Genomic DNA, 19,624 nt, shown 5'->3' on the forward strand with positions numbered 1-19,624 from the left:
TGTAACATATAACCATAAAAATCAGGTCTAAAATACATGGCAACGTGTCTAAGTCTCTGGGCGACGCCATAGATGCCGTGTTTCCTTCTACGGGAGCCCATGAGGACAAAATGCATTTACTGATTTGTAACAAACAGCTACAAAACTTTCGTCATTCATAAAAATGTTGTTGTTTTACACATTAACCTTTTCACTTGTTGCCAGTGATGAAAGGGGGTCTGATGTGTTTGATACTGCTTGCTAGCAGCGGTTTAGGTATCTACTGCCTCCTATCGCCAGGAATAATACACACTGTTACTTTAAATTATGTTAGTTTTTACTATGTTATTTATTTTTAATCATAATTTGGGAGGTTATTCCATACAAATCACTATTTAGTTGTCAGTAAGACCAAAATGTCAATGCTTGAATCAAAAAGACGAGTTTTAACAGCTTCTGAAAAATAAAGCGCATATAAAATGCTTTCACTTTGTAACAGAAATAAAGTCAAACAGACTGGTCAGAGTGACCAAAATATGGTTAATCAAATGTTTGCCAAAGCACCATCTGGTTAGAAATATTCTCCATCTGACTGAGTTCTGTTGATTTTAATGTCTGATTTGCGCTGTGTGGATTATGGGGTTAGTGTCTCTGTTCTGTTATGTTGGGCCCAAAGTCCTCAGATCTCACAGAAAAGTCAAAAACATAAACCTTTAGCCTTTACTTATTTTTGCATGGCAGTACAGTGTACACGTCTGAAGGTGTTTACATCTGAACTTGTTATTACCGTAGGTCTTGATGCTCCTTGTGTGCTGTTTTTGTTTGATTTTGGTTATAAAACACCTCTGGGTTTCCCCTGGTAACCCTATAGTACATCAATGCCCTTTGAACTGGTTCATTTCCTCAGGCTAAAGCTACTGATGTGCAGACTTACTGAAACTGAATGGCTCAAACTCTCTGTGAGGAACCACATGATGTTTTCTGACAGTCAAGTAGGAAGCATGTTATTTATCCGAGACAGCGCCACCAAACCTGTGACTGTTTAACTTCAGAATACCTATATTATTTTAAAATGATCGGGGAAAGGTGGTAATTAAATGCACAAACAAACATCCTGTCATTCTGTCAATGCCTTTATTGTATTTTTGCACATTTTCTCAAAGGACTAAATTTATGGCATAAATAATAACCCTGTCTCAAACATGTAAAGGTTTAGTTTGTGACAGCAGCTGCGGTTATTGACCACAGGTTTGTGGAATTAAAAATAATTTTTTGTGAAACATTCTGCAGCGTATTCATTAAATGCATGGGTTTTCTGACCTGTGACAGAATCAAAGTTTATTGTCAAAAATAAAATATGTTCATTAGCTTTCTAGCGCTGTGCAGTGGTGCAGTGGTTTGCGCTGCTGCCTTGCAGAAAGAAGGTCCTGGGTTCAAATTCTGGCAAGGAGTTTGCATGTTCTCCCTGTGCATGCGTGGGTTCTCTCCGTGTACTCCAGCTTCCTCCCATGGCCCAAAAACATGACTGTCAGATTGATTGGCTTCTCTAAATTGTCCTTAGGTGGGTGTGTGCGTCCATGGTTGTTTGTGCTGTGTCTTTGTGTTGCCGTGCAATGGACTGGCAGTCTGTCCAGAGTGCTGGAGATAGGCATCAGCCCCCTGCAACCCTGCATGGATAAGCAGGCATAGAAAATGAATGGATGGATATATTTCTAACCTTTATATGCGATTTGAAATATGTTTTTCTCATGCTTTTCATGTGTCGGTGTATGTAGGCCATTGTGAGCTACTACTGAAGCAATGGTTTTTAAAGGCGGACATGTCATGACTTATTTTTTCTTGAGTTTCAATAGTTCTATGTTTGACGCAAAATATTGTCATGAAGTTCATTGCACTGAATCTCTCTCACTGAAAGGTGGTTTCAGCAGTTTTTCTCTTGACAGTTTAAGTACCTGCCAGAATGAGCTGTTTGGGGGCCCTGTCATTTTAAAAAAACAAGCTGGAGCTGGCCACGCCCACCCATTACTCACACAAGCTGCTATAAGCTGAGAAGCTCCAATATCCAGGGGGGGGGGGCTCAGAGTAGAGGTCCTCAAGCAGCTCTCACCTTGCACATGAGCCATTTTAAATGTCCCCATTTGTGATGTCACAAATGGAGACATTTGAAAACAGCTTGTTTTGTGCACATCATTCCTAAACTTAAACACTGACAGAAAATGAATCGTTAGATTTTATTTTTTTATGTTTGGTGGTTTTAAGAGGCAGTAGAGACACACATGGCAGCACAATATGTTTAGTGATTAGACATCAGAGTGAATTCTGATGGGAACAAATTATTCTAAACAATCGTGAAATAAAAAATAAATCACATTTTAAACACATATACCAAAGACCTCAGGTAGGTAAGTCCTAGTGTGAAAAAATAACTCTTGATATTTCAGGATAACTAAAAATGGTGCAAATGGCCTGCCATAGACCAGTTCAAAGTTTGATGTAATACATGCAACACTTTTCTCCTTTTGACTGACCATCACACATTTGAGATACTTAAGCTTCTGCATGTTATTCTGATCCAGCCTTTCATCCTGGAGATTTATCTGCTTCTTTTCTACTTTGACTGTTTGCAAAACAGCTGAATGAAATGCACGGACACTTCTAGGTGGGAGTGATGACTGCGGTATTCATCTCACGCTTTGAACCTGCCAAACCATCTTTAGATGAATACGTGTATGGTTAGACACCTAACAAATATCAAGAAATGGCTTTTAATGAGCAAGTGTTAAAGGTTAAGAGTGCAAAAATGGTTTTCTAATCAAGTGTTATTAAAACACCTACAACAATCTTGTTGATAATTAATCCTCCAGTTTCTATCAGATTGCCTCAACCCTAAGGCAAATTGATCATAATGATAAAATAATGAGTGGTGAATGTTCCCAAACACTCTAAATAGCTCCTTTATTATAGTTTCATTTATAGCAGACAGTTCATGCTTTTAAATTAATGAAAAAATCATTCAATTGTGGTCTCTGTTATGTCATAGCTACAGGCACTTCTTTATGCTACAGTCAAAAAAAAACCTGAAATAACTTATAAAAGTCTAGTTTTTCCCATAAATAACAAAATAATGAATAAGGAATACATTATATTGGTACATTTGGTCCACTTTTTATAAAAATTGATAAAACGCCTGCATTTCCTTCTGTTGTGTGAAGAAGAAAAGTTTCTTTTTCATCATGTTGCTATTTAAGGCAACGTTGGTTTTACTTTGATAGTGGGTTAGCTAATTAGCAGGATCGAGATAGTCAGAAAAAAACAAGTACACACAACAAATTTTACAAGTTACACACAATTATCTACAAAACAGATCACTTTATATGTATTTATTTTGCCTTAATTATTTGTATTTTTGATATACAAAAACTAGAACTATGAGATTTCTCCTCTGGTATTGGTTCGTGAAAAAAAAATGTACTATGGGATACTTGGCTGTGCCAAGTTTGCAGAAGGAGGCATTAATGCATCCTCGATACAATGAGCTCTACACATCAGGGAAATCTGAGCAAACTTGCCATGATTTACATTTAGGATTGGAGTGGTACTTGGCCCAGCGTTGATAACGTTTCACAAGGAAGTGAGCACACAAGTTCAGAAAAGCACACATATTGAGAAATGTCAAGTGAGTCGTTTCGGTCTCCAGGGAACCTTCCTGTACATCCAATTCCGCTTTATTTTTTTGTTGGTTTGTTTGACAGAAAAATGAGAGAGAAATTTTATTTCCAGCATTTCAGAAACATGAAAAATAACGCTAAATAGTTTATGTGACGACGCTAAAGGCGTATGTAATCAGGGAGCTAACATTGTGTAAATGGAAGCACAAGGTCTGGTGCTAATGCTTTCAAAACAATGGCCAAGAGCCCATAAATGAATGTCTAAATTAAAGTTAGCCATTATTTTAGCGTTATGTGAAGCTAACCGATTTGCTGCTGTGTCCATCATTTCCATATTCAGAAGGAACTCGTTCAGGGTTTAAATTATGGGGGAGCTTAGGGGAGCTTAGGGGAGCCCGGCACCCCCAAAAGCCCTCAAATGGCACACCAAAAGGGAGCCCAAAAATGATCCAGTTTCAATTTATATTACATTATTCATGTGGACCCTCAGTTACCTGGCCTTCTCTCAGTTATACCACGTTTAGCAACAAGTTTTTTGACCGTTAATGTCAAAATCAGCTTGCTCTTACGGGGATCCAAGCTCTTTCAGTAAGTCCTTCTTGATTCTGGCAGAGGTCGCTAAACAGTTGTTCTTGAAGTGCTTCGCCCAATCAAAAAGTGCCTTCCACACAGAACAGGTACATTACCATGAAAATAAAACTTAACCAGGCACCTCACACACAATCTGATGCTGGGGGGGGAATGGTGTTAAGAACCATGTGGATTATTTCATTCAACAACCCAACATTTGGACTTCATTTGCGGCTTTGGCATTTTTCCCAATGGACTACAAAATTGCACCTAGAGGCTCAAAATGCACAACACACTGTATTTAGGGGCTAAAAATAGTGGATTTTGCATGATATGTCAACATGAAAGTATCAGAGTTTCTGAAGAAAAACTAGATATGCAATAGCTGATGTATCACACTCAGAAATAACCTACAGTTCAACCCCTTACTGTTAAAAGTCTGGTTCATCCCTCTCTGTTTCAAACTTCAGACCTCTTTCCTGTGACTGTAGTTTTTGTAATGGAAATGGATAAGAGCAGAGTAGAAACCAAGTGTCCTGATGATCCAGACAGAGCTTACGGTGCTGCCGGGGAATTGGAGCACGGATACACTGTAGGGAAAGCCAGCGGTCCCGATTCTTCCCTCCTGCTTTTCATTCGCACTCACCCTCCTCTCCTCCAAGGTAGAACCCAATTATCTCTGGTGGTCAGGAGTTAGCCTCCTTCAACAGCCGTGAGTGGTTGATGGAGCTGTATTTTACTGACCCTTGTAGGAGTGCCAGAGGCCGGCTCTTCTCTGCTCTGATACGATACGGTCTCCCACCAAAGTGTAGAGAAGTGTGTAAGGAAAGGTTCGCAGACCTTAGGGGGTGGTGCAGGAGAGGGCTGTCGTATTAGGTCACGTTCTATGTCAAAAATACAAACAACAACTTCACACACTTTAGTCCTCTCTCCTCTGCATTCTTTTATCTTTCATTTCCTTTATCCTATATGTGTCTTTTTCATTCAGCCTCCCACATAATACCACTCTCTATCTATGTGATGCACAACTGAGTGCTTGATTATTCCCAGATTTTATTTCCTTTGCTGTCTTTATTTCCTGGAAGTCATCTGTTGCAACCTTTTGTGATTTATTCAGTGTTTATTGCTTGATTCTATCTTTCTCGTGCCCTCCTTTGTGCCCGCACACACACGCCCCCTCCCATTCTGTTAAAGTTGGATGCTTCTGCCTGCTTGACACAGATGTCACAAGGGAACTCCAGTGTATTTATTGGACTAATGGAATGAGTGAGTAACATTCAGCCCACCCCGCCACAACACCCAGCAGCTGCCGCAAGCCTCTCGGGTGGCACGGAAAGCCGCCGTCGCCAGGGTTGATGTTTGCATCTCAGCTTCTGCTGCAGCAGCTGCAAAAAAAAAAAAAAAAAAACTAAAAAAGGGAGAACAACGTAAACGTCTCCAGCTCAGTAGCCGCACTAATAATCCTCCTGTATAATCTCCAATTAGAAGTGCAGCTCTAATCTGTGACAGGGATATTTGTGGCATTTGGTCCCCTTCCTGTGAGAGTTTGGAGCTGTTCATGATGGAAGCTAAAGGTCTGCTGGTAAAGATGAGCTAGATTTCCTCGTTAGTGCTGAGATTATAAATTATATTGTGTTCCACAGTCTAACCTCTTTAATTGGTTAAAAGGAGGAGGTGAAGTAAAAATCGTCCAATGGTTTTTGGAGGTTGAGACAGCTGGCTGCTGAGGCTTTCTGGGAGAAGGAGGCACATTCCCCCTTCCAGGCGAGCCAATAACACCCCCAGCACTTATTCCCTCACATGAAGGAGCAATAACTTGCAGTCCGTTCCCCCGACGCTACTCCTCTGAAGAGATATTCTTCGCCCGAGGAAAACGAGAGCGAAAGTGCGAGACTGACTAATTTGGTTTGAGCTTCACCTGGGAGTTTGTCAACATCAAATAACGCTGGAATATTCCTCTCACCGTGTAATGTGGTGAATTAGTTGTTTCCCCCTGATGCATCCGGCGCTCTAAAGCAAAGCTTACAAGTTCCCTGATGTTCCAAGCGGAACCGTGTCCCTAATGCCAGATTGTGTTACGTTGCATCCGTATTAGCCAATCCAATGAGATTATGTGCGTCCTCCATCAGTTTATAAAGAAACCAGCCTCTAACTAGCACACAAGCATGATCAGCTCCCCTTTACTAAAGGTGCTTCATCAGTGCCTGTTGATAAATTCGTTATCACCTCACGCTGCACCGTTTGGCGCTGTTTCGTCTTGTTGTTACAGATTTAATTATAACGCTATCGATTCCCACCTCATCACATCTCGTGTCGATATTCCAAAGCGGAATTGAAAAATGCTTCATTTGCTGTTCTCTGCACTTTGGCCTTGCCCATGCACTTAAATCGTCCTAAGCTTAAAGCTCACATGCCGCGTCTGAAGTTGTGAACCATAAATCTGTCGTCTGAGTCACCTTGCGTTTGATATATGGTGACCTTTGACTTCACCTCTTGTGTAATTAGATGGGATGGTGAGCGAGGGGGAGTTCTTAGACATCACGGAGATCAAGAGGCAGCAGGCTGAGGACTATGAATGCATCACCCACAACGGCGTGGCTCCACCTGACCGGCGCAAGGTCAAAGTCACAGTCAACTGTAAGTGCAAAACCCCGCTGGTGATAATTCAACTCAGCCTCATCTGCATAATTATGTATTAATAATATATGTGAGTGCTGTACATGCATTACTGTGTACATTCTAATTTGGTTTTCTCGGGGCATTTTTTAACCTTGCATGCAGCCCCAGACCGACCTTTTCTGTATGATTACTGACTCTTCTCTTTCTGTTTGCTTACTGATTTTCCCTGCCAGACCCCCCCATGATCACAGACATGAAGAACATGCCCGCCCATTTGGGGAAGACAGCCGTTTTGCGTTGTGATGCGATGGCAGTCCCCGCGGCGTCCTTTGAGTGGCACAGAGACGATCACAAGTAAGGCCGCTGCTACACACACTACTAATCTCATATTATAACCAGTTCCAGGAATAAAATGTGTTCTGTTTGTTTACTTTTAGAATAGAAAACTTTATTGTCTTGATGCATGCACATAATGAAATTGCTTTTGACTATAAAAAAATAAACACAATAATAAAAAAACATGAATAAAACAAGATTAAAAAATAAGTCAAATCAGACAAAATCAAACATGCACACAGTAAATCGGGGGGAGGGGGGGTTAGATTTTACAGCTCTAGGGAAGACGCTGTTCTCTAGTCTGGTGGTGCGTGTCTGTACCGCTTACCCGAGAGGCGGAATGAAAAGTTTGTATCCTGGATGGGTCTGGTCCATGGCAATACATCTAGCTTCGCTCTGGAGCCGACCTTCATACACTTTAACCTCCTTGGTTTTATTAGTGTTCAAACCCAGGTTGTTAAGTGAACACCATTCTGTCGTATTTTGAATCATCAACCTGTAGTGTGTCTCATCAGTGTCTGAGATTAGACCCACCACAGTGGTATAATCTGCAAACTTCACAACCAGATTAGAGGGACAGGTGGCAGAACACTCTAGTGTGATCACGGTGAAAAAGGGCTGGGCTGAGCACACAGCCCTGTGGGGTGCCTGTGTTCAGAATCAGAGTAGAGGATGAAAAGCTCCTCAACCTCACTGCCTGAGGCCTGCCTGATCCAGTAGCACAGTGATGTAGGCAGTCCCAGTCCACAGTATATGTGTGTAGGTATCCAGTTGCTCCAGGTGGGAAAGGGCTGAGGCTAAACTAAACACTTAAAGTCTTAGGATCCAGATGAAGTATTAGGATTAGTACCTTTACAAAAATCCTGCCATATCTAGTCCTAAACATGTCTACTGCCCCCTAGTGGAGGAGCTACAGGTGGGGAAACCCCATTTATATTATTTATCACTATTAACGTGTTATAATGACTTGGGGTGGGACTCGATTTAAAAAAATCTAAATCAGTGGTGTGAGATAAAGTGAGCTGTCCGTGCTCGGAAGCCATCAAACCTGAATGAACTAGAGATGTTTTGTAAAGAACGGTCCAAAATACCTTCAACCAGAATCTTGACTCTCTTTGGAAGCTATAGGAAGCGTTTAGAGGCTGTTATTTCTGCAAAATATTATATATATATATATATATATATATATATATATATATATATATATATATATATGAAACAGAATTTTTTATTGTAACAACCAACAATTTATACAGGAGAATCATGAAGATTGACAAGGCTGCACAAACTTTTGCGTCCCACTGTATATTCCTCTGTATATTTAAGCAATCAGGCTTAGAGGAACCAGTTGACATACAAGCTAGTTCAACATTCATTTCTTACAGTGTAGAGCACAACCGGAGAAAAGAAGCAGAAGGAATGATTTGGATTTATTGATTTACCAACACAAAATCTAACAGAGCCTTGAATTGTTGTTTTAAACCTCAAAATAGGAACAAAAACGATTCAAGAATAGTTCACTGTTTCTGAATTCAAAGTGAACATTTTTCAGGTCAAACACTTTGTGGAGTACATTGTAGACCCTATGACTTTACTCAGGTAGGCATTACACTTCACTAAAAGATAAACCCAAAAAATTCAGAGAGGTTTGAATAAAATGTTAAACATTATTATCTGACAATATTATGAGCATAATGCCAGTAAAAATAATTGTAACACACATTAAATACCTTTTATTTCCCCAAATGAGTGAAAAAAAAATCTAAAATATTTTTTATTGGTGTAGAAATTGAAGGATAGGAGAAAAAGCCAACCTTTTCACCAACAAACGCACCTTAAAAGTCCAAATTGTCACGATAAAGACCTGCTCTTTCAGACAATAATTACACTCTTTACTTTTGTATTGGCTGAATTAATTCAAGATCCAGAGTTAAGATGAAACTGGGAGTTTTTATTTCAAGCTTTTGTTGGTACTTTTATCAGGATAAATATTTGTAAAGGCCACTCAGGGACACGAGTGGATAATAGTGATGGATTATTACAAAACTGAGAATGTCAAAGTAGTTTTTTTTCCATCTGAGAATGAGAGAGGGCCAATTGACACCAGTGATGGGTGAAAAATATATTTAGAGAGCACAGCCGAGAGCGCAGTATTAAGATGTTATCAAGATGCTTTTCTTTATTGACTGTGATTTTTTTAGTATTGGTGGTTAGGATGGATTTTTAGGGGAACAATGCTGCAGTGTTGTCATAAAGGTCGCTCTCATGTGTCCTTGTTTTCCTTCCCACTTTCTCTCTGTGCTTATGCCCAGGCTGGTGGACACTTACAACACCTTAAGGATCAAAAACGAGAAGACGCGCTCGCTGCTGCTGTTTACCAACGTGACAGAGAAGCATTTTGGCAACTACACTTGCTTTGCCTCCAACCGTCTGGGTTCCTCCAATGCCAGCATTCTGCTGTTTCGTAAGTTATCACACAGACTCCCTTCACCCTGCACATGTGCCAACGTTTACCTTTAGTGACTATCAAATGATAGACGGGCCTTTCTACTGCACAAATAAATGCAGTGTCTGTTATTCCTGCAGAGGGCTTCAAACTTAAACTCCCTCCTTTCTCCCATTTTCGTCATTCTCCGCCCCATTAGAGCTGTGTCTGCCTACATTGCAGCGCCTTTCTCTCTTTTCAAACTCTCCCCAACCCTCCATCTCTCGTCTGCACGCGTCCCTGCCTGTACACACAGACTGTCGCTCTGTTCTGTCCTGTTACCCAAGAAGTTGTCATTTCTCCCAAGCCCAGTTCACATTAACCGTCTCCAATGAACGATTTCCTACCCTTCCATTTTCCATCACCAGCCCTTTAGTGCATTTGGCATTACCATCTTAAGTGAGTCCTTCATCTACCCCTTTTTTGCTTTTTTCATTCCTTTCCCCATTATCTCGTCCAGTCTCCCTTCAATGACTCACTCCTCCACCAGACCCATACATCTTTCTGCTCACTTTTTTCACCGCTGCAGCCACTTCTGTCAGCCTATCTCTCCATCATCTGTCCTTCTGTCTCTTATTTCCCTCCTAATCTTCTTCTGCCATCATTAGAACACAAAAATCCCCTTTTCCCTCAACCAGACACACAAAAATGAAAAGCTCCAACCATAATTGGATAGTTTTGTGGATTTTTTTTATTCATGAGCTGTCCCTGGCTATCATTTCCTCACCTGACTTTGTTTTCCTGCTTTTCTACCTCTTATTTCAGCATTTTAAAAGTACCGCATGTAGCATTTTAACATCAACCCTCAATCACATCAAAATTGGCACATTATTGTAATTACCCTCTATCAATGAGTCCATTACTGAGACCATTGGCAGTCTCTAGTAGCTTTCACTTTATACTGAATCACTCAAGTATGAGCCACCAGGATCAGTGCTTTTAGATCAAACAAATTGCACAACGGCACTAGATAAAAAGAAAGGAAGTAATTAAGGGTTCTCAAAGTTGCCCTTTTAAATGTTTCCCAGCTGCCTAGCTGTACTTGTGATATAATAAACAACAACAACTAGACAAATGCATTCACCAGGATGAGCTGGTGCTATGAGGTCCAGCTAATCAAAAGCAGCAGAGATGTTAGAGCACACTTTACTCTCCTTAAGGCCTTTTGCAAAAGAGTAGGATGTAAGTTACAAATTCGCTGTAACAGCTTGTTTGTCTGATTTCACAAATTAACAATGTTAGTAAGTAAAGAAAGAAAGAAAGAAAGAAAGAAAGAAAGAAAGAAAACCTACATTTGTGTCAATATGTAGTTCATTTGTCATCCTGTTGGTTGTAATTTTCTAATCTCCTTCACACTAAACATGCTACAAAATACAAATATTATTGAAAAGGTCAGTTTCTGAATGAAATTTCATTTTCCTCATATTTTAACTTTAATTTCTGACGGCTCAAATATACTCCTGGTCTGGCTGATGTAAGCTGTCCCCACCTATACCCTTATACACGCACACAGACACACACACACACATACACATCTAAATCTACTCATTCCCTTCATATATCACATCATCTCTTTCATTGATATTTATCCAACTCCTCTAAACTTTTAATCACCAGTATCTTAGCTTCCTCTGGAGTTCCATTCAAATTAACAAAAATTTAGCAATTAGCAGTCCAGGTACCCTGGATCTTTTTCTGCTTCCTCAGAAAACGGGCTTTCTTGGCAATTTCTGCATTATACTTTGTCAGATGCTCATTTAGACATCAGTTCCTTTCAACTTTTTTGCTTGTTTAAGGAGAGATTTTTTCATCTTTCTGCTCACAAATCTCATTAACACTGACACGTTTTCCTTCGTATTCCTACCTGACAAAACATGACGTGCTTCAATGTTGTTCTCACTTATTTCAATACCCTTTGAGTGAAAGAAAGTTGTCACCTGCCTTTCCACATGATTCATATCTGTTTCAGTTGGTTCCTCCCCATTATATTTGCTATTGCTCGAGCAAGGATCTAGGTTTTATATCAACTTCTGTAATGACAACATCATAAATTCTTGAATATTGCTCCAGTTCATCTACTCGTTTTTGCAAAATACAGATTTGTTTGTCCTTCTCAACATTTTGTTGTTTCAGATTTTTTACCTCTTATACCAAATCAACACGTTCTCACTCCCAGCGTGTCAAAAACAAACGCTTGGTCAGCCACCCTCCACGTCAGACCCCTGACGCCAAAAGTGCCCTTTTTCGTTACTTATGTGCGAAAAGGGGTTTTTCCCTTATTTGACTGCAGATCCCAATGCAGTGTAAAACTGACGCGATGGGATGTCCGCAGCCAGGGCACCAAACAAGCTCATTGTACCTCACCTTAACCTTATCCTCTTGTTTAACCTTCCCCTCACCCCTACCCTAACCTTAACCATCTTGCCAGCGAACACGTTGGTGATTTGTCGATCGCTCTAAAAGCCGGCTCTATGAAGTGAACGGCGGGAGCCGCCTCGTGATTGGTCGAGTTTGGACCAAGCCAACGCGAGGGGGAGGTTTCAACTACCACGGTGGAGGTTAAAAGTAGAGGGTATGTGTAACCTCCCCCTCGCCAGATGGTATGTTCTAACATTCCCCTTGGGCGGCAAATACGAAAATTCACAGTAAGACTCTGACTGTCAGAGTCAGAATGCATGGGAAACAAACGCTTGATCACAGTGAGAGTAACGTTTTAGGTAGCAAGAGGGTTAAAGTTAGGATGAGGGAGAGGGGAAGGTTATAAATAGCGAAACATTAAGGTTTAGGTGCGGTTAAACGAGCTGGTTCGGTGCCGCATCGGTTAAATGAGGGTTAAGGTTAGGATGAGGGTGAGGGGAAGGTTATAAATAACGAAACGTTAAGGTTTAGGTGCGGTTAAACAAGCTGGTTCGGTGCCGCATCGGTTAAACGAGCTGGTTCGGTGCCGCATCGGTTAAATGAGGGTTAAGGTTAGGATGAGGGTGAGGGGAAGGTTATAAATAGTGAAACGTTAAGGTTTAGGTGCGGTTAAATGAGCTGGTTCTGTGCCGCATCAGTGGATATCTGATCACGTCAGTTTTACGCTGCATTGGGATCTGCAGTTACAAAAGGGAAAAACCCCTTTTCGCACATAAGTAACGAAAAAGGGCACTTTTGGCGTCTGGGGTCTGACGTGGAGGGTGGCTGACCAAGCGTTTGTTTCTCACGCTTAGGGTGTGAGAATGTGTTGCCCAAATCCATAATACTTTTCTGTTGTTGCCTGACTGTTGGAAGTTGTTCAGCCAAAAAGTCAAGTGATTTTTTTAATTTCATCCACTTCCTCATTATTAATCCTCATTGGTCCCATCTTACAGTAATAACTTTTACTATCAGCAATTAAACCTGCTTCCTTGTAGCTGGTAGCTTGTGTTGAGGCCTGTAGCCAATGGCTCACCCAGTTGCTAATTGCTTATGTTGAATCCTTTAGCCCAGTTGCTTGAGTTGATGCCTGTAGTAGCCTGTGGCTTGCCCAGATGCTGGTTGCTGGTATTTTTTGCTTTTTAGTGTCTAGTAGATCCTGGGCTTCCGGGCCTAGTGGCCGATGCTGTATCCTAGAATTGCCTGGTGTTAGCTTGGAGGCTGCTGCTTGCCTGGTGGTGTCATATGTTAGAATCATAGGAAACAATCCGATCTCTGATGTATTAAGGAACCTGATATTTGAGAGAACCTCATCTGTGCCCCATACAAGCTCATCATATCACAATATGCTAATTTTTTGAGAAGGACCTGTATGCGGATGAAGATCGGCTTCAGAGCTGAGATGTTTGTTCTCTCAGCGCGGGGGCTCGTTCCGATGCCCGAACAGTAAAAAAATGCAAATGACGACTTTAGTCATCATTGGCAGTGAATGAGTTAAGCCAATAAGTAAAAAGTTTCCTATATAAGGAACCCAGCAAATTGTATCAAGTCACTGATGGTGTCAGTGACTTTACAGTTATCCCATCGACATATATACTGGACAATTCGTTTCTGAATTCAGGTTTGTGTTATTTGTAGGGATGAAACATCAAAGTTGCAAAGCAAACAGACTCAGTATTGGAGTCGCGTTACTGTTAGCCAATCAGAGGACAGATGTCCGGATATCAAGAAATAAGTCTCCAAAACATGCCAGCTGAAGCTCACTTCTACTCTGGCTGACTTCTACTTCCTGAAACAGAAGCGCCAGAGTTATTTCCCACAAGATAGACTCACATAGCATTCGCTCATACTAGAGACCACTGCAAATGTGTTTAAATAACTAGTAAACTTGGTCTTTTAATGCAAACTAAGACCAAAGTAAATAATACACAAATAAAAAGATTAAAATTGATCAGAATTTGTTCATATTTTTTCATCTAAACACTTACTCAGGTGGCTCTAATGTGACCGGAGTTTGTCTGAAGGGAAAAAATTCATATTAAAAGTTTGGCATTCACATATACAGAAAAGCATTCCCCTGGCTGATGGATTCATACGTCTGAGGTATTTTGAAATTGAAAAAGATGATTTAATAACATCCTTTACAAAAAGGTTTTAAGGAGACAAAACACAGATGATATAACATGTTGTTTTTAACTGAATCGCACACAATCAGCACCCAGAAAAATGCATTAGTCTCTTTTACATTTTTATTTTTTTGGAAACTAATATTAAATAAACTAAGCAACAAATAGATATGAATGAAGTCTTCTGTGTGAAAACCCTGAAAATATAGATGGGGGTTAAATTATGATGGATGTTAGTGCTACACGAGGAGATTTTTCCCTCAGAGCCTGAAAACTCATTTTCCATGTGATTCTAACTTTGCACTTGTCTCCCCCTCTCCCTCCCCTCTCCCTGCCCTCTTTTCGGATCCCTCACCCCCTATCCAGGACCAGGGGCCCTCCAGGGGCGAGGGACCAGTTTACATGCAGGGATGAGTGTCAGCATGAGTGTTTGGGTTTCCCTTTCTGCTGCTCTTCTGCTGAAAGTGTAAGGACCCCGCTGCGTTTGGAATCGTCCTTAATCGTCCCTGGAAGCCCCACTTCCTCCTCTGCTCCCTTTCTCCCTCTCAACGGAAGGAAAACGGAATGAAATTCTTTAATTATGAACCCATCACTGTGAACAAAAAGAATATGCATTATTCCAGGAGCCATTGAATCATTGCATCAGACGCACGGAAACTCCCAAACCCGGAAAAGGAAAAGAAAATAATTTGGATTCTCACTATCCTTTCTTCTGTTTCTCCCCACACACACACACACACACACACACACACAGTCAATACATTGCTTTTCAGTCTCCCAGAATGCCGTGCAGCTTTGTCTGACTCTGCACTTCCCCTCATCCCCTTGTTTTCCCGTCATTCCCACCGGGATGATGTTAGTAGAACGTGTATATTAACGAGAAAATAGAGAATCTAATAACTGGATGGTCATTTATGTAAAAAAACACAGACTACTGACTAACCTACAATGTTTGCCTTATGGAAATAATACATAAAATCACAATATTTTAGTGGTTATTTCTGCAAAGAATGGTAACATTGTGGCTCGACGGTCATGTGACATTTTTAAAATTTGTCCAGCTGGTGGTCATGTGATGTGTCACCCTTTGATCTCACACACACACACCAAGTGACACAAATGTGTGTTTTTGATTTTTTTTATTATCATTATTATTATTTTAACTGTGTAGCACTGAAGCTGCAATGAATGATGTCAAAATGTATTAAAAAAAAGGATGGGTGGTGGCGGCGCCAGTCTGAACAACCCTTTAGGTCATTTGGGGGGGGGGGTTAAAGTTCCGCATGTAGCCCTCACTACCCAAACCCCCCCCCCCCCCCCCCCCCCCCGCCTCTCTGTCCAAAGTGCTTTGTCTAGTTGCCCTTTGCATAGTGTTATCTACTGTATGTCAGCCCCTCCCACCACATCCCTCGCCCTTTCTGCCCAGTGTAAATATACGCAGAGCCGAGGCCACGCCGCTTTGCGCCCAACGAAATCTCCGGCGAACCTCGACGACACTCCAGTCTTCTGATGCAGCAAGAGACTCGTCCTTCGACGAAAAAAGGATCTTGTGTTTCGAAGCTGCGGCTCCATCTTCTTTGTCGCTTGTTGATAGCATGTACCGGTTAGAGGTGTTCCTGTCGTGAGTCCAAACACTCCCCCCTCCTCCCCCTTCCTGCACTGTGTCTGTTTTACTCTGCACCTGCTTTTACGTTCTTGGTGTTAATAATCCTACTACTGATGATGACGATGATGATGATGTTAATAAGTATTTGAATAACTATGAATAGTAATTCCACATAAGGGGGAAAAAAGATAAACAAATCTGACGGTAAAAGGTTGTGCACTTGGGGAAAAAATAAAGTTTTTGTACTTCACTCAAACGCACCTGGGAAGAAGAAAAAAATATAAAAAAAATGTGTCGTTTTCAAAGTGGTGTGCTCTATTTTGCCATTACGAGCTTTTTAAAAACACATTCTGAACCGCTCCAGGGATGATTTTATTTGATTCCGGTAGCGGTCGACTGGTGATGTAATTTATAATTTGTGACAGTTTATATATTTCACTCTCTTTGTCACACTTTTAACGCCATCAGACGCACATTTACAGCACATTTGTCCACTCGTCACAGTGTGTCCTCTCCGACCACGCTACATAAATGATTTGGATCCGTGTCAGTCTCCAGGTTGTGACTGTAAGTCAGTTCTTGTTCTGCCAGAACCACAAGGAGATAAAGATGTAATTAGCCATTACCCGTGGCTGGCTGAGCGAAGGAGCCCCGGCTTCACCTGTCCTTCCTGGCGCCCAGTTATGGCCCCAATAAATCAAACTCAATCCTGCCTCTGACAGGAATCCTCTTCATGGACCGACTTGTCTTGGTGCGCCGCTGCTCCCTCCAGTGTGTTCCTGTGACATGCAGGCAGAAAAACTACAACCCCCCCTCCAGGCACAGTTATTTAGCCACTTCCCCTGCACAGCACAAACAGTGGGAGGAAGGCCCGTGTTCCAGAGTGGTGGCACTCGTTTGGTCTCTGGAACACCGTTCTGCTAACACGCAGTGACTATATGCAAATGTGCTACAGCAAGCCTGCATGGAGGGATGTGCTTGCCTTGGCTGAACCCTGACTACAACAACATGAAGGTTGGGGGGGTTCTCAACACTGAATCAAATGTATGAATGTGTTTTTATTCTTTTGACTTTTGTTTCAAACCAGCAATAACCCCTAATTTTACTGTGCAAAGAGTCATGGTTAAATATGTGGTGTAAAATCTGAAATGATCAGCCATTAACAATCTCTAGCGAATACGTCTGTTGTTGTACTTTTAATGTGTACGGTTCTCTGAAATGATTGTGAAGCTCTGTTTAAATGGCCCCTAATCTCAGACACTTCATGTTGTTCTAAAGAAGCTGTTCCCTCTGCGGCGTGTTTGGATCGTCTGTGCTGAAGAACGCATTTTGTGCATGCAACTTCTCGCTCCAACAACAACAAAAAAAAAAAAAAAAAAAATGGAATCCATTTCAAGCACAATAGCAGGTCGTTTTGTCTGTGATTCTTTTCTTTTTCTGTCTTAGTCACATTTTTGCTCTATCTCCATTTTATTACCGTTTATTTCTTTCTTCAGCATCCCACCAGATTTCTCAGTGACCCTCAGCATCTGTATGTACATAATCTGTTGTTGATGAAGATGAAAAGAAGATAAAAATAAGTATGGACAACAAATTAAACATATTGTCATGTTTGTCAGTGTGGGTTTGGGGAAAAACAGCATGTCAGTGTTTATGTATGGGTGAGTTTTGGAAAAAATAAGCAGGTTTCAGCTGTTCGGGGTTTGTGGGTAAAATGTTTGGATGTAGGGGAAACAGGCAATATGGGCAATATAACTTGAAATTGTGAACTGGTTCTAAACTGAATGTGAGTATTTGTACATATCAATCAATCTCTCATGGCTTCAGGAGTTTTAGGCTTTACAGCTTTATTATAGAACGTGTAGTAAAGGAAAAGGATAAACTGAGCTGGTTCTGATTCCTTGAGGTCCCTTAATATATATTTGGTAGATTTAAACCAGTTGTATTAATTTGAAAAATTATTACTTTATTCTTTTTTCCCCTAGTTGCATTGGCAGTTCTAGCTACAAGGCTACAGGGGCATTGGCCCCTGTTGAAATCTGAATCTGATTGACCACCTGAAGTGGCCCGGCCCTATCTCTCCTTTATGGGATGAGATTTGAGGTGGATGCAAGTCTAAGACCAAACACTGGTGGCGCAAATAAGTCACATATGAATTTTCAGCATGAAAACTTGTGAAAGGATGTTTATATTTGGCCCCTCTGTAAATATTGTGGCCCTTTGATGGCTCATAAAAAGTCTAGATCCCCCACTGCATAATTTCTTTAAAGGGGCAATATGTAAGAATAAAGTAAGAATGACATCCTGTGGTCAAATGTGGTTACTGTAGTTCATTTTTCTAAACAAGAAATCACTCTCACTGCGATTTTGTGAGTTTTGTGGCTGTAGCCAGTTACGGATCAGGGCCAGAAGATACTAGACGACAAGCGAAGATGAGTCATACACAGTAAGTTGATAGGTAATTCCATCCATTTTCATCTGCTTGTACGGAGTCGGGTCGCGGGGACAGTAGCCTAAAGCCTGGTTTATGCTTCTCCGTCAGCTCCGCAAGGTACAGACACGCACGGATTGACGGAAGCGTTTTGCTCTTTTACTTCTCCGTCTCCTGGAGAGTGTTGCAAAGCAATTGCCTGACAGGACCACAGAGGGCGTAGCGCTGTTCTGTGGTATCCTGTCATGTATCGGTCCAAGATCGTGTGTTTATATTGTGTTTTTTGTGTATATAAGAGACTTTTTAACACGGACGTATTTGTCTCTCATTCTCCCACCGCTTCATGCGCTCCCCACCTCTAAACCCACGTTTCCTGTCATTTCCGTCCACAAATAAAACGCTTGCTGTGTATCTTTTCACTCCTCCAGTCACGGGAGGATGAAACGTTCATATTTTTAGAGTTTTTTCGCGAGGTATTCTTCAAGCTTCTCCGTGTCTGCCGCTAGTTAAACTTGGCTCTCTTTGCAATGGCGGCGCTGTAAACAACAGTGGCGTCCTGACCAATCACAAGCTTGCATAATCCGTTTCGTTCGACGGATGTTTAAAAAAGTGGGCTCGACTCCGTACGTACTTGCGTGCATGCCGCAGCCCTACGCAAGGACGGATAATGGCGTTGTGTGTCTCCGCACTGACGCAGACGGAGAAGCATAAATCAGGCTTAAGGCGAGAGGCCCAGTTTTCCCTCTCCCCAGCCACTTGGGCCAGCTCCTCCGGGGTAATCCCAAGGCGTTCCCTGGCCAGGTGAGAGACATAGTCCCTCCACCGTGTCCTGGGTCTGCCTTTAGGTCTCCTCCCGGTTGGACATGCCCAGAAAACCTCACCAGGGAGGCAAAGTCCGTGACCCCTGAGGCGCCGGATGGTGGACCAGAATCTCCTCGAAGCCGTACGGAAAGTCTTGTTCGATGGTCCCACCGAACTCCACCCATGCCCGGGTTTTTGCCTTGGCGGCCACCCGAGCCATGTTCCGCTTGGACTGCACAGAACAGGGTCCTTTCAGACTCAATGCCCCCCGCCTCCCCCGGAACATTTTGGAAGTTCTGTCGGAGATAGGAATTGTTCTTACACAAGACTCTACCAGACATTCCCAGCAGACTCTCACGATGTGTTTGGGCCTGCCTGGTCTGACCGGCATCCTCCCCCACCATCTGAGCCAACTCACAACCAGGTAGTGGTCAGTTGACAGCTCCGCCCCTTTCTTCACCCGAGTGTCCAAGACATGCGGCCACAGGTCAGATGAAACAACAACAAAGTCAATCATTGAGCTGTGGCCTAAGGTATCCTGGTGCCAAGAGCATATATGGACACCTTTATGTCTGAACATGGTGTTTATTATGGACAATCCATGAC

At 41.9% G+C, this 19,624-nt stretch overlaps 1 protein-coding gene across 1 annotated transcript in view; it reads left to right on the forward strand.

Annotated features, from left to right (window-relative positions):
* Positions 1-15,453, forward strand: part of iglon5 (IgLON family member 5) — a 194,197-nt gene extending 178,744 nt beyond the window's left edge. The window contains exons 5-8 of the mRNA XM_015950026.3: positions 6,723-6,854; positions 7,070-7,190; positions 9,485-9,636; positions 14,547-15,453. Coding sequence (XP_015805512.1) covers positions 6,723-6,854; positions 7,070-7,190; positions 9,485-9,636; positions 14,547-14,650 — 509 coding nt within the window. The 3' untranslated portion in view covers positions 14,651-15,453. The remainder of the gene's footprint in view (positions 1-6,722; positions 6,855-7,069; positions 7,191-9,484; positions 9,637-14,546) is intronic.
* The last annotated feature ends 4,171 nt before the right edge of the window (positions 15,454-19,624 follow it).

This window comes from Nothobranchius furzeri, chromosome 5 (genome assembly GCF_043380555.1).
Source record: "Nothobranchius furzeri strain GRZ-AD chromosome 5, NfurGRZ-RIMD1, whole genome shotgun sequence".
NCBI classification, from domain to species: Eukaryota; Metazoa; Chordata; class Actinopteri; order Cyprinodontiformes; family Nothobranchiidae; genus Nothobranchius; species Nothobranchius furzeri.